This window comes from Oryzias melastigma, linkage group LG16 (genome assembly GCF_002922805.2).
Source record: "Oryzias melastigma strain HK-1 linkage group LG16, ASM292280v2, whole genome shotgun sequence".
Classification (NCBI taxonomy): Eukaryota; Metazoa; Chordata; class Actinopteri; order Beloniformes; family Adrianichthyidae; genus Oryzias; species Oryzias melastigma.
In genome coordinates this window covers 31,388,474-31,404,586 of record NC_050527.1, presented here as the reverse complement: position 1 = coordinate 31,404,586, position 16,113 = coordinate 31,388,474, and the positions used below count along the sequence as shown (strand labels likewise).

At 40.8% G+C, this 16,113-nt stretch overlaps 1 protein-coding gene across 4 annotated transcripts in view; it reads left to right on the top strand.

Moving 5' to 3' along the window:
- The window catches only part of LOC112140491 (riboflavin transporter 2), an 11,263-nt gene extending 4,646 nt beyond the window's left edge, over window positions 1-6,617 (top strand). For 2 of the 4 annotated variants that reach the window (XM_024263466.2, XM_024263463.2), the window contains exons 2-4: window positions 2,184-3,259; window positions 3,363-3,486; window positions 5,948-6,544. In XM_024263466.2, coding sequence (XP_024119234.1) covers window positions 2,229-3,259; window positions 3,363-3,486; window positions 5,948-6,160 — 1,368 coding nt within the window. In that variant the 5' untranslated portion in view covers window positions 2,184-2,228 and the 3' untranslated portion in view covers window positions 6,161-6,544. Of the gene's footprint in view, window positions 1-2,180; window positions 3,260-3,362; window positions 3,487-5,947 lie in introns of all 4 variants that reach the window. The other 2 variants (XM_024263464.2, XM_024263465.2) reach the window with 2 other exon arrangements.
- Window positions 6,618-16,113: the final 9,496 nt, after the last annotated feature.

The window sequence follows — 16,113 nt, the reverse complement described above, 5'->3', positions numbered from 1 at the left end:
GCCAATACCTGTCCCTGTTATTTGTGAGGACCTCTAATGTGATAATTTTAACCTGCTTTCGTTCAAGTAGCATTGTTATGAACTTTATTAGGCTTAAAGGCCTCGTGCAGTGGCAAATTTTTTTTAATTTAGAAAGTCAATGGAACTTGGAAAACGAATCTGATAAAAATATCCACTTAAAATGATCCAGCGCGATTTTATTGATCATTTTATGGTCATGCACAGCTCTAAATTTGGGCGATAGGTGGTGATGGGCGGGGGCTGCGCGTGACGTCACTTCAGGGATCCCAGAGTGTAAACAACAATGGCAGACGGTTTGAGAAGCGACGTAGACCACGATTTAGTGGATATTTCTTTGGATGAAGGTGATGAGCCTTCATCAAACACGGGAATTTTAACGACACAGGGTTCGGAGGGTGTACAGCCCTACCAGTTTGAATCAGAGGTTTCCTCATCTGAGGATACAGGGGCTTAGGATGACGATGGTGAAAGCTCATACAGCGACGGTGCCGAGAAGACGATCAAACTTGACTATTTAGAGGAAGGAAAAGTCGTAACAAGGTTTCCGTAGGTGAACCTGCGGAAGGATCATTACCGGAAGAGGAAAGGCGCCGCCGCTGCCGCGGAGCGTCCCTTGTCGTCCTCCTCCAGGGCCGAGGCGGACGGAGCCCCCCGGCCCGGGTCCGCTGCTGCTGCGGCGACGGGTGGGCTCGCTTCCCCGCCGCCCTCTAGGCCTCCCTCGCCCGTGCGCAACCAACCCCCGCGCGGGTCCTCTTTCCAGACAGCCGCCGGGGTCCTCCTGCGCCCCGCGCAGAGGCCACCCCCGCCGGCCTCACGGCCCCGGGAGGGAGTATAAACCCTTTGTGCGGGCTCGGCTGCCGGCGCCGGATGACCATCCAGCGAACCCACGGCGCCCCCCCATGCCCAGCCCGGGGCCTCGGAACCGCAAACCCCCCTCAGCGCGGCGCGGCAGCCTCACCCTGGCTGTCCGGCGCGCGCCTGCCAGGTGCCCGTACACCCCCCGGGTTCCTCCTCCGGAGGGCCGGGGAGGGCTCAAAGCCTCCCCCTGACCGGGGAGCGCCCCTCACCTTTATTGAAACGGGAAATTCATGAAGGGAGACCCCCTTCTTCGGCACATTACTGCACCCAAATACCACACTCCTATTCACCATTATCCCGTTCGAATCCCCAAATCCACAGCAGTCCAAATTCTATCATGTTAAGTAATTCCATGCCCAGAAAGTCATCACAACACTAGTGGATCTAGCTGGATGTTCCTGTACTGACGTCACACGACCTATGACCTACTTATCGGTGGCTGCACAAAATCTCAGCGACCGCGCTATCTTTGAACGCTTGAAGAGAGTGCACGGGGCCGCGGGTGACAAAATAATTATACGGGGGTTCATTTGTGACATAAATACTAATGTTTTATTGCAGTTTAAGAAAAATCACGATTTTCACCGCACGAGGCCTTTAAGAATCCATATTTGGTCATTTTATTTTTATGTTTTTGATAGTAAATAATTTGAATTTTCATTTCTGAACAAAACTGACTAAAACGTGTCCTCTATTTGCTGAATAACTGCTATTCCTGTGTTTTAATTCTACATGAAAAAAGTATGTTATTGTCGCCATAATGATCTATTTCGCCCCTCATTTAAATGTGAAATAACCTGCTCCACATTTTTCACTTTAGATTTACTTTAGTTTTTTTTCTATTTTACCAGGTTATACAAAGGAAATAATTTAAAAGCAACACACTACAAGTCTGATACTGTAGGATTACATTCATAAGTAATCTGTTATGTATTACAGTTTGGAAGTAACGTGCCCAGAAGTTTTATCTAAAAAATAAGCTGAGTTTTGGGTGTTAAAAAAACAACAAGACAGTGGCAGAGAGCAGTTGCTTTTAGCAGAAACATGGGGTAATATTTTTAGTTTATTAATTTATTAATGATGACAAAAACAACAACAACAAACAAAGCTCTAGCAGAAGCACCTGCCGACCATCGTGGAAAAATGTACGTCTGGTTTGAATTGTAGGAGAGAGCAGATTCCACAGGGTCTACCATCGCAACGCTTCCAGTGTGAACCTAGCGTAACTCATCTTTTGTCAGAATTATGTGACCACACTCAATTTTACTAATCAAAGTTGCATGTTGTTGTTTTTTCCCCAGAAGACCCACATCTGATTCTTCCTGCTGTACTGTATTCCAACCTCCATCATGTCGCTTCTCACTCACGTTCTCGCTTGCCTTTTTGGAATGGGCTCCTGGGTGGCCATCAATGGGATGTGGGTGGAGCTCCCCCTGGTTGTAGATGAAGTCCCGGAGAAGTGGTTCCTCCCCTCTTATCTGACAGTCCTCATCCAAATGGCCAACATAGGTCCATTCTTTGTCACCTTGATGCACCGCTTCCGCCCTGGAGTGCTGGACGAGCGGCCCGTCATCTACTGCATAGTTGGGTTGGGGATCATCTCCACATTCCTGCTGGCTTTCTTCTGGAAGCACACGGCGATGGTTGCAGGCTCTCCCCACAGTGTCCCCCTGCTGATTTTAAGCTTCCTGCTGTCTGTAGTGGACTGCACATCATCTGTCACCTTCCTACCTTTCATGATGACTCTGCGCCCACAATACCTTACCACCTATTTTGCTGGAGAAGGTCTCAGTGGTCTGGTTCCTGCACTGGTGGCTTTGGTTCAGGGCGTTGGAGTGGTTCACTGTGAAAATGCCACTTTAGCCAGGAACACATCTTCTGGTAATTCCAGTTTTGTAGGGAGTGGTGAGCTAATAGCCAAATACCAGCCAGCCAAGTTTTCTGTCCAGGTCTTCTTTGTGCTCTTGAGCATCATGATGGTTGTGTCCTTGGTTGCCTTTATCCTACTGAATCACCACCCGGCTGTGGCTCGAGAGAGAAGGAGTGATCAGTACTTCTTTGAGGACCTGGAAAACAAAAAGAGGGAACAGAGTTTGTCTCTGCACGCTCAGACACCAGAGCAGAAGCCCATGCTGGGTCCTCTGGAGGGGGCCGGGGAAGAACCCAGGAGTTCTTTTGGAAAAGGGACCTACAGTAACCTGGAGGTGGCCTTCATCTTTGTGGTGCTGGCTTGGGTCAATGCGCTGACCAACGCAGTGCTGCCCTCTGTCCAGACCTTCTCCTGTTTGCCCTATGGGAACAAGGCCTACCATCTGGCTGCCACCATGGCTGCCGTTGCTAACCCTGTGGCCTGTTTCATTGCCATGTTTGTGCCAATAAGGTGAGCAATGAACACCTCACAGTGTTCTATTCAAGCTAGTCGAGTTTTTAGCAATTTAGGAATGGGTTTCAGAAACTTTTACTGCATGTGACCATGTTTGCAGGTCTCTTGCCTTCATGTGTTTCTTGACGGTGTTTGGGACTGGATTTGGCGCCTACATCATGGCTATGGCAGCGCTGAGCCCGTGTCCTTTGATGGTCCAAAGTGCCTCTGGAACTGCAGTCATTGTAAGACTCTTTCTTCACCTCACATGCAGAGATCCAAGTTTAGATGTCATGTTATGTTGTGCAATGCGTAAAGCAACAGATAAAAGCATGAGGGAGACTCCCACATATTACACTCAACAAGGTTTCCTGAGAAGTGGGGCATGTATCAGCAATGCCACCTTTCACAACCATGTCTTAATGTTAAGGAGAACTGAGCTGTTATAAATGCAATAAATGCATTGACACACACAAGCAGATCTCTATCACAATTATATATTTATACAGTTGATATTTATTTATCTTATATCGGGATGCGCGCGTGAGGGGATCCCAAAAAGCAGACTGATCAGAACTGGCAGTGATTAATTTATTTAACAGAGTCAGGAGTATGGCATGGCATGGCTAGGATTCCTTAGTCCACCAGAGGGTGTCAGGCACATCTGTTGTGGTGAAGGTAAACCAAAGATTTCCAACTGTGCTTCATAGACATCCAGGGAGGGAGGAGAGAGAGAGGCAGTGTTGGGCAACACCACCAGATCCAAATCCAAGAGACAAAAGGTCCAAGCTGGTCTCAGTTTATGCAGGCAGCAGGCAAATTGTAGAGCAGCAATGGGAAATCAAGGAGCATATAAGCCAGCACCTTTGGCAGGCTGTAGTCACAGGCAGGAAGGCAGGTAATCTTTTGGCACAGCTCTGCAGGGCAGCTCCTGCTATAAAGGCAGCCACACAGGTGAGATCAATGAGGCCGACTACCTGTGTGTGCTAGCTGGGCGGGGAGAGGCGGGGCCATGACACCTTAGAAATGAAGTCTTTTGAACATTTTTCATTTTTTATGTACAAGCAGGTAATAAATATATTTGCTACATCTAAATAGTAAATAGCAGTGAATGTATTTAATCCCTGAAAATAGTAAATATACTGATACTGCAAATTGTGGTAAATATATGTATTACCTGTAAATATATATTACCTGTAAAAAGTAGTAAATATATTTACCATCTATAAATAATAAATACAGTAGTAGCAATTATATGTATTACCTGTAAACAGTAGTAAATATATTTACCACCTATAACTGATAAATAGTAGCAAATATATTTATTACCTGTAAAAAGTAGTAAATATATGTATTACCTGTAAACAGTAGTAAATATATTTACCACCTACAACTAATAAATAGTAGCAAATATATTTATTACCTGTAAAAAGTATTACATATATTTTCCACCTTCAAATATTAAATAGTTGCAAATATGTTTATAACCTGTATATAGTATTACATATATGTATTACGTGTAAATATTAGTAAATATATTTACCACCTATAAATAGTAAATAGTAGTACATATGTTCATTAAATAGTAGTACATATATGTATTACCTGTAAATAGTAGTACATATATTAACCACCTGCAAATGATTTACATACTATAATGAGGTAGACAAGAACTGTCAAGACAAGTATCTGTTTTACTGACCAGCTTGTTTGTAAAGTTATGTTAAAAAGCTTTAAGAAGTAATATATGATGGTAGTATTTAATCCCACAGAGCAGTGTTATTATCAACCAATTCTCAGGTGTCAGGATTTTTTTTAGTTTCAACTAATTGGCTTAAAAAAAACATTTACTGTTTATTCAAACAGCTCCAGGTTTCACACTGAGTAGTTGGGAATAGGAAAAATCATATAATACTTTTTTCTTTATGTTTTTTTATTTCTATTTAAAGCACATTGATAAGAATAACTGTACCGCAATTTTTCCAAAGCTTTGAGCTATCGCTCTAATTTTGGAAAAAGTCAGACCTTTTAAACTGTCTCCACCAACTATTATTTGAGTTTTAATCATACATGTCATCAGTCTAACCTCAACTCAAATTTACTTATTTGTAAACTTGAGTTTAAATGACCACAGTCAAACAAGGGGCTGTGCATTAAAATATTTAATAATTTAAAAATGAAAACTAAACGCTTAAAACATTAGAGGGTAAAAAATCATCAGATCAGACGTGGTTAACTTCCTGCACTGACAAAGCTCAGGAATGACCTCAGTTCTTCCATATTCCGCTCACATCTTTTTTTTCCCACCAAGACATTTTTTCTTCCTATGAAATTGGAAACTTTGTACTGGCTTACTTTTTTAAGTGTACATGTCATTTCATTATAACATTTTTGGCCTTTTAGTCCATTTCTTGTCCCTGTGCTAACTAATCTGTGTTTGTTTGACCCAATTTGAGCATAAATTTAAATGTAAATTATTTTTAGCCTTTTTTTTCCTACTCTAATTCAAATGCTTTTTTTTTCTTGTTTACTTGATTGAGAATTTCTCATAGATTTATTGAAACCCTACAAGAGCCTAGAACACATTTTTATAGTGTTGGTTACTAAGACTATTTATGGATTTAAAAATGTACATTTTCAAATCTTTTATATCATAATAAAATCATTAAATCTGCACCTCTTAGTTCTTTCTGCTTTGTGCTGCAGGTCCTGGCCTGGATCTTGTTTGTCCTGACCCTGTCCTATGTAAAGGTCATCATCGGGGTGATTCTGAGGGATGAAGGCCACAGCGCCCTCGTGTGGTGTGGGGCTGTGGTGCAGCTGGGCTCCATGCTCGGAGCCTTGTCCATGTTCCCGCTGGTCAGCGTCTACGGACTTTTTAAGTCAGGCGATGTTTGCAACACCAGGTGTCCATCCTAGTCGGACATGTTGAGGTTAAACACTGCTTTGTAAAAGTTTTAGGATAAATTGCACTTATTGTAGCACTGAACTCGCTTCACGTGTTTCAGCTCTCTTCAAGAAAGTAGGGAAGTCGCAGTTGTTTTTCAGATGTATTTATATTTGTTGCATATGGAGAGAAGGCTACACTAAGATGAAGTGACATCCTCATGGTCAGTGACCACAAAAGACCAAACTTTAGTTTTATGTCATGAATATGTTACGTACAAATTCTGAGGTCATTGTACTTGAACTTTTACATTGATGTGAAGAATAAGTGATGGAATCTGCTGCTTTAAGAACTTGTAGTATATCTAACTTTAACGCGTGCCTTAATTCCTGAAAAAGAATAATTCTGTGAGGTTACAGTTGTGTTACTGTCTTTGTCTGCTCATGTGGAATGGAGAAACAAATGCTAATAAACAAGGTTGGGTTTTTACGTTTGGGTGAGGAATCTGTTAATTAGTCAGGTTTCTGCTTTCTGTCTGTTCTTGTGTTTCTATGTTCCCCCAAAAAAAACTAATTTTGACCTTTATTTTTTTATTTTTTGGAATTGTTGGAATGTTTCTGGATAGTTTGAGACTTTCCTTGCCAGTGCAAAAATTGACTTTTAAATCAAACTGGGCACAGAAGATATCTATCATCTTGAGGCACCTGATTGACCAGTTTATAACTTAAGTAACTTGCAAAAAAAAAAAAGAAAAAAAACAATATCAGAAAGAAGATGTTAATAAAAGGTATCAGAGCAAGAATGGTTATTCTTACTAATAGAATGACTGAGTAATACCTGTTTATTGCTCTATAGAAGTCCATCCAATTTTGGCTTTGTGAAGCCAGCAGGTTGTAAAATTTGTCGTTAACTCCTAATTTGCATGGCTAATTTTATTCAGGTTGTTATGTTTCCACCGCAGCAGCTCTGACCCATGGGAACCCAGCAGAACCCCTCTGGATTTGCTCTCGTGAATCCAGCAGCTCCGGGCTCCGGAGGAAGCTGGGCGTGCTCTCTGTGGATCTGGCTCATTCAGGCAGGAATCCTGAGGGTTTTAAGCCCTTCATCTTGTTTGCCCAGCTGTTCCTGCAGCTCTTTCTCTTGTTCACGGAATCACTTGTTGTTGCAAACCATTGTTGCTGAAGTGGGTCCACACAAGGCCACTTGAAGACTACAACTTTGCATTATTGAGTAAAAGATGTTACTTTTACAACAACTATGAATGGATGTTTTGTTAGATGTGTGCTTTAAGATGGATCTTCTTTCTGATTTGCATTGGGTTTCATTTATTCCACTTCACTGGACTTATTTGTGGGAAAGGCAGCTAAGATGACAAGAAAAGAGAGGTTGCAGTTCTCCAACAAAATTGACTTATAAATGGATCTTTATTTTAAAAGTTAAGTTAAACAATGTGTAGGTTTAGCATACAAAAAACAAAGTTAAGACAGAGCAAAAACTGCTAATGATCAGAGAAAAAAGGATTTATAGAAGATCTAATAAGAAAACAAGATTATTTATTCTCATTAATCAGTAACAAAATGGTAAATTCACAGTTTTAGCAACAATTAAATGTGTAAAATAAGATGTTATAAAATATAGTTTTAAAGTATTTATTATTATATTTATTATTTTTTATTTATCATTTATTTTTATGGCAAGATTTATCAGAAGGAGATTTAAAAAACTTTTGCCAGCTTCAAATAAAGTGATATATTTTAAGGCCACCAGGGGGCACTATAGGCGAATGTATTCATGTTTAACTCTCATTTACACTCTTTCTTGATACACAACCAAAGAGTCAATTTTATTTAAATTTCCTTCAAGAAACTTAGATTTACTTACTCTGAGAACAGAATCTAATGTACTATAAATACAATAATACATAAATAATGAATAAATGATTGATAAATAAACAAATAGATAAATACACATACAAATAAATGAACGGACAGATGGACAGCTAGATAGATGAACAAACAAATAAAGAAACAATAAAGGAAAATACCTCTTTCCTTTTGTAATGTCAATATTATTTTTTAGTAAAGTGTAAATTTTCCACTATCATCCAAACTGATTTATTGTTATTTAACAACTATTAGCTTCAAGATTGTCTTAAAAGAAATAAAGGCTGAATGTGTGGATCTTCAAAATAAAAGAAAAATATATAAAATCTGATTATGCTACACAATTATTATTTTGCAGTATTAATTTTTTTATTTGTATTTACCCGTTTACTTTTGATGATTAAATCTTCAGACTTTCTAAACCTGACATACTTAAATCCAACACTAGATGTCAGTGTGTGACTTGAGGATCATCAGATGATCAGGGATTCATCATGACTCTAAATTTAGTTTGGAAAGTTGATTTTTTTTTTATTTTTTATTTTTTTTATTAATATAAAAAAGTAGATTTTTCTGATCAAGTGTGATAGTATTAATGGTACAAACCATTGGCATGAGGAGTTTCTTCTTAAAGCTACATATAAAACTGATTCAAACGGTAAAACTACACATTTGAAAATGAATTTGTTTTGATGCTCCAAACCTTTTTGGGATTTTCAAAGCAGGAAATCCTTTTTTGATCAGTTAGTTTAAATCTTGTTTGACAGAACTGTGTCACGTCTTCTGCACAGTAAATTAGAAAGTTCTTGACCCATATACACTCATCTGAGGAAGCACGCCTCTTCAAACTCCCACATTGTTATGGATGAATTTTCTATCCGCACTCACAACTTTCCCTCTGTTTATTTAAGATGACTAATTTCTAATTGTGCTGTCATGAACTTGTGAACATAATCATACATTTTCCATTGAAGAGCCATGCAGTTTTACCTTGAAGCAAAGTTGCATTGAAATGGAATTCTTGGGGGGATTTTTTATTTTTATCAAATTTAACTCATGTTTTAACAGAAAAATCTATGCCTCCACGGAAGGACACATTTACTTTGGTGATGCTGCAAATAGAATGTGTATTATTAGAAACCCCGCTCTTTTTCATAAACAGTTTTTTAAGGAACAAGTACCTGTTGCCTGGTGTGTGGAATGAAAAGGACGCTATCTTCTTTCTCAAAGTTTAACTCCTCATTTAGTTATTGTTGTCCTAATCTTTTAAACATTTCGACTCATTGACAATCTCATGAATGTGATGCACAGAAAGAGCGGACAGTGATCTGTGGAAGAATCTTTGAGTCACAGCAGCTGAAGAACCTCCTCATCATGCTGGGCTCTCACAGCTGGGGGAAAGCTTCTTAGTTTTTATGGAGCATCTGTTTAAAGTCAGCCAGAATAGTTGTTGGTCACTCCAGCACATAGTCCAAGCCAAAGCTAATCAGTTGTGTTGTGTCTCTTACATTGACAAGTCCTCACTTTGTGAAGGACATTCATAGAGCAGGGGTATTAAACTCAATCGTACAAGGGGCCAAAATCTAAAATACGTCTTATGTCGTGGGGCGAACAGGATAAACATTCATTGAACTCTCTAAAACTATATTTTTAGTATTACCTGGAGGGCCGGATCCAGCCCCCGGGTCTTGACCTTGACACGTGTCATAGAGGATAGAGTTTAAGACTACTGGCAATAAAATCTCATCTTTACCCATATGATTGCATCTAATAATGATAACCGTTCGTTTTTGAAGAGGAAGATGCCACTCCAGCAGGCTGTTTTCGTGGTGGAGTTTAACACTCTCCAGTCACAGGGAGAAGGTCCTGGTTCGAACCCCAGCTGGGATGTGAAGTTTGTACATTTTTCCAGAGGCCAAAAATATAAATTGTGAGTCAGCTGGTCAATAGATTGTCCCTACGGGTTAGTGTGAGTGTGTGACCCATCCAGGGTGTACCCCACTTTATTCCAACAGTGGCTTAGATGGGCTCCAGCAACCCTGTGACCCTGACAGGGATTTCTTGGGTTTGGAATAAAGCTGGATGGAAGATACCACCCAATGCTGTTTTACTACCTCCACCAAATATTCTCCTTTACACTTCAGTCTCATAAAATAGCTACAATGAGCAAAAATGATGCACACAGTGGATAAAACAAAGGACTTTTCATATTTGATCCCGTTTGCCGCTCGCTGTGGAATCCTCAATTAGGTGAGGAAGTGTTAAGACTGTAACAGGAAGTTAAACCACTTTGGTGAAAAGGAGGGATTCAGTTTTGACCATTGACAGTATATAGAACTAGACTAAGAGTCCCCTATCCCCTCATGTTCCAAACAGGAAGTATCTGCTGGCTCCAAGAAGTCAAAATCCCATAGACTTCTATTAAGAAATAAACAGTTATTACTCAGTTATTCTATTTGCCAGAATAACCATTCTTGCTGTTATACCCTTTTCTTAACATCTTCTTTCTGATCCTATTTTTCTTTATTATCTTTTACAAGATATTCAAGTTATAAACTGACCAATCAGATGCCTCAGTAAAAGCATGTGGTGCCCGCTGGCCCCACCTTGAATGTTTGATTGACAGATTCTTCTGATATACTTTTAGTGGAAGGAGAGTGGACTTTGATTGGCAACAGTAGTTGTATTCATTGACTGTATATTCACTGGACATCTCAACCCCTCCCCCCTTGTGTTCCAAACAGGAAGTACCTGCTGGTTCCAAGAAGTCAAAATCCCACAGATTTCTACTGAGAAATAGACAGTTATTACTCAAGCAGTTCATTTGTCAGAATAACCTTTCTTGCTCTGATATATTCTTTTTTAACATCTTCTTTCTAGTCTTTTTTATATATATATATATTTTATCACAAATTCTTCAAGTTATGAATATTCAGGTGTCTCAGTAAAAACATGTGATGCCTACTGGCCCCACCTCAAACCTTTGATTGACAGCTTCTCCTGAGCCCGATTTCAATGGAAGTGGTGTGGACTTTGAACAAGCTCATTCATGATTGGCGACAGTAGTTCCTCTAAAAACGAGACTCAAACCAACTCAGACCAATAACTCTTGACCGGTTTCAAAATGGCAGCGAACGTGTCAGGAAGCCACGGTGAAGGCTTTGGCCTGATTTCACGAGGGCTTCAGGTAAACCATTTTCTATGAGTGACGTCAACACCTCGCTTTGTTCGGTGATTAATACTGTATATGTCTGTAGAAACGTTGACTCAGACCAACTCGGACCAATCACCGTCAACTGGCTCCAAATGGAAAAAGGGCGTCTAAATTGGCTCATTTCACTGAAGCTGGAGGTAAGGCCTTTTCTATGGGTGACGAATTGAACTGTCTAGTTCAATTCATTTTCAATTCAATTTTATTTATAAAGCCCATTATCATAAAATAATTGTCTCATTAGGCTTCATACTTGTAATTGTGCAGAAGCAGAAAGTCGGTCATAAAATATAAACAATAGCTGACAGGTTACCCCTGTCCTTAGACCCTCCTTCTTGGTAAGGAAAAACTAAAAAAACGGATTCCAAGAAAAACAAGAAGAAACCTTAGGGATGTCCACATGAAGGAGGGATTCTCTCCCAGGACGGGCAGACGATGGAGAACTGTTAAAGAAGAAATAGTTTATCTAACTCTACAACTACATGTTTGAATAGTGTTCATCCAGACAGCACAGGGGGACAGGTAGGGGCAAGGTTTAGCCAAGACGAGCCAGAGGTGAGGTCCACAACAAAGAACAGGAGCACAGATGATCCACCGGGAATCTGAAATCTCTCCCACTCCCCCAGAGGGGAGTGGAAAAGAGGAACAACACATGAACTGCACTGCACCAAACAGGAGCACAGAGAACTAGATAAAAATTAGTAGTAAGTAATATATACAGGGGCTGCACGGTGGCGCAGTGGTTAGCGCTCTCGCCTCACAGCGAGAAGGCCCCGGTTCGAATCCCGGCTGGGACCGTTCTGTGTGGAGTTTGCATGTTCTCCCCGTGCATGCGTGGGTTTTCACCGGGGACTCTGGCTTCCTCCCACCGTCCAAAAACATGCTTCATAGGTTAATAATTGCCCCTAGGAGTGAATGTGTGAGTGGATGTGTGTGATTGAGGCCCTGAGACAGACTGGCGACCTGTCCAGGGTGAACCCCGCCTTCGCCCTTCAGTAGCTGGGATAGGCTCCGGCACCCCCGCGACCCCGAAAGGGAAGAAGCGGTCAAGAAGATGGATGGATGGATGGATAATATATACAGTTAATGGTTTAGATTTAAGCCAATCAGGATTCAAACTCTTTGTTCAAGAGTTAACAGTGCAGACCACCACATCACTTCAAATCATAAAACATGTGAACTATAAAGTTGAGATTTAAATTGAAATAAGAGGTAGGGATCTGCATAATCTGTTTCTGTCCTTATCGGAATGTTTTCTTCTTTAGTTTTTGTTGCATATGTAAATGCATTTAATATTCTCAAAGTCATAAATCCGATTTTGAGATGACTGTGGGGGTGTGAGTCCATGTGTGTGTTTATCCGTCTTCCAGTCCACAAAGACAAACAGTAATGAGGAACTCATGGCCAGTCAGAGCGTGATTCACATCCCTATGGCCCCTCACAGAACATCTGGGGTCATCATCTGCTGATGTCTCATACTTGACCTATTCTCTTTCTCGCCTCCTGCAGCTTTAGTGACTTATGGTGGGCTGAGTTTCAAAGTAGCGTACCTGTTTGGAAGAATTTAGCAACATCTCAATATGGAGAAACATTCAAGGAAAAGTCCGATTTTTACATGTTTGGCTGAGGTTGAGAACGCTCTTAAAGTTTGATAAACGGCTGTCGATTTAAATACAGTCTACTTATTTTGAGAGACTCTCCGGGAGGACTGTCGGTGCTGGGACGTAAATAGAGCGGTCTTCTTTGTTTCTTCCTTCGGTTCCAACAAAGATTGTGACATCTCCTTTTCCCTAAGCTCCGTGTCTTCCTCCATTCGTGCTCACGGCAGACTTTGTGACTGTAATTTCAATTTAAAACACATGAGGGGAAATCCTTGCCCGTGCTGCTCTTTAATGGGCCATCATGGGATTGGAGTATGCCGAGAATGATTGAATTTTGTGAGAAGGCCAGGAACGACCAAGTCTCTCCTGCCGTTATGCAATCGACCATTCCCCACTCACAACGCGACGTCTGGTGAAAGAGGGGGAGGGAGAGCACAGGAGCTGGGGGCTGGAAGCCTCAGTGTCTGGACTGAAAGAGAGACAAATATTTTTTCTTCTAAATGACTCCCTCATAAAAGCAAAAGTCAGCTATCTTTTGGTAAAAGGATTCAAATGAGATCCAAAGCCACCACATGAAAAGCAGAGACGTTCAACTTGGCTGGTTTTAATGTATTAAATGACTCATTTTACATCGACATGCATGACATCTTATATTTCCTCACATATGGAAACATATGGATTTCATAGAAAGCCAGCTTTTATGTATATATTTTTTTCATCTTGTCCATTTTTTCTGCACATTTTTACTCACTTTGATTATCCAGTGATAAGACTTTTTATTACATGAGGGAAACTTTCACATTCTATGTGTTATATTCCACCCAATACAGTAAAGGCTGCCCCCTGGCATGGCAAAAGACATTACTTTTCCCGTTAAGTCCATTATATTCAAATGGACGGGCCTCTTTGTTTTTTCTTCTTTGCAACAAGACATAAAGTAATCAAAAGTTAAAAGCAAACACTCAAGAAGGCACTTAGCAAAAAAGAAAAGCTTTTATGATAAAACATTCATATAATGTGCAGAGCAAGAGACAGGTAATCTTTGAGGATGATAGCATTGCATTGTGGTCAGTTTTGCGCAGCATCACTCGGGGAGTTTAGACAGGATTTCTCCTAAAAACCTCCACACATCATCCACTAGGCAATGATGGAAGAACAAAGAATACCTATGTGTGTTTGTTTAGTGACAACATGGACATCGTTGAAGGTTACAATAGAGACCATTTCATCACCTAAACAACAAGTAAGATTTAAAAAACATAATCTGATCCAAGAGGGGAAAAAAATGATAAAATGCAAAATAAAAATACTGTGTCCACTTTTGTGTGCGTACTTAGCAGTATTTGGAGTGACTTGTAACAAAATGTATCTCAGAAACATTTCTTTTTGTGGTACCAAACTTTTGAGTACCCATTAAATGTTCTATAACTTGTATGATACAACAAGTTACATTAATTGAAAATGTAAATGTCCACAGCAGAGAGACCACAAAATAAAAAAATTATAAAAATTATAAAACATTTTTTAATTCGTAGTCAGCCACTTTGAACATTTTAAATCAATAATCAATCAGTAATCAATAAGCCTAATTTCCTGTTTACAGGCGCGCTCTGAGGCGGTTTGAAGCCCAATGGCTCGATATGAGTAGCAAGGCACGAATCGGGTGGTGCAGCCAAAATGTAAATATCAGAAGTTTGACAGTCGCTGTGTCGCATCAGCCAATCATGAATTTAACTTTGGGCACGTGACATTTTTAGTGACCTGATCAGCAGTAAAATACTAATCCAAAACGAGCGCTTTTGTCCTGTTGCAGCGCGGTGGTTCTCTGGCTGCAGCCTCTCGGACTTCAGCGGAGCTCGCTCAATACGCCGGTAGAGAGACAGTTCTCCTGAACTGTAGTATTTTACTTGATTTCCTTGAGACAATAATAAAAAAAAAGATACCCTATTTCCCCCCCATCTTGGGTTAATGCGTGACTCTCACTCAGTCACAGAGACCCAGAGACCGCGGACATGGCTGTCATCCAGACACCCTGCCAAGAGTGAGATCAAAGCCCTAGGAACATCTTTGAAGGATTTCATTTTTTGTATATATTAGTAGAACTCCTCACAATAAATAAATCTGATCTATTCATTGGAAGTGTGGGAGTGTTGGCACCCCGGCTGTGTCGGCGAGTATTTGGGCAGCTGCTTTCGGTGGGGCCGTCTATGCAAACGTCCGTAGAGCAGAATTTCGGATATCTACGTGCGTTTGCATGGATTTTTCATTAGCATTCACAGACACCCACACGCAGCGCGGAGTCTAGCTCAGGATCACATTTTTGACAGACAGGGAGCAACGGATTTGCTGTGCGGTGAAAGTGGGGCGGGGCATCGGTTTGCGTCTCTGAGGTTGGGGAGCTCTGATTTAATAGGAACGTCCAGAACGTCAAAAAAACTCATTCCTCAACATCTCATGTATCACCCATTCATTTTAACTGAGACATCACCAGACAGAGCTGGTAGCTCCTCCCACATGCGGCCGCGGCATCAGAAACAAATTTTTTGACAGGCGACGAGCAGCAAATTTGCTGCATGGTTAAAGATAGGCGGAGCATGGGAATTTGTCGTGCAAATCGCATTGGGTGTGTATGCACCTTCAGAGTTGATAACCTGACTTTTTGAACAGATTAAATTGACTAAAGTTGAGGGCTTCGGTACTTTCATTTGACCAAAAATAAACTACAGTTATAAACTGAGATGTAGCTTAACAGACAAGCTGCGTCCCCTGGCCAAAGCACAGCTTCAGGTTGGTAGTAGGGAGTTAGATGTTGCAGGTGAACTTGATGAGTCTCAAAGTGTCATCAGCAGACTTGCATCAAGACACAGAACTACTGTCAGAGTTTGTGACAGGAGTGGAGCTCCACGAGTGACAAACCACAACAATGCTGTATATAAATGTCATATACTTATATGGCATTTTATTAGATTTCTCAGAAGACCCAAAGCGCTTTACAGTCACAGTCCCAATCACCCATGCAAACACACATTTTTACACTGATGTATGCCTAAACTGGTCCTATAACCACCAGCAGCAATGTGGGGTTCAGTGTCTTAGCCAAGGACACTTCGACCTACTGTATGGGCAGACCAGTACCTAAGGACCTCTGAACTCAGACATGGTTTAGCAAATGCCACACAGCTGCAGGCCCCTTTTACTAGAAATGAGGGTTCTAGGGTTTCCAGACAAAACATTCACAACTGACTGAATAGCATACAACTGTTGTAGGTGACTTCCCTAACACCAACACA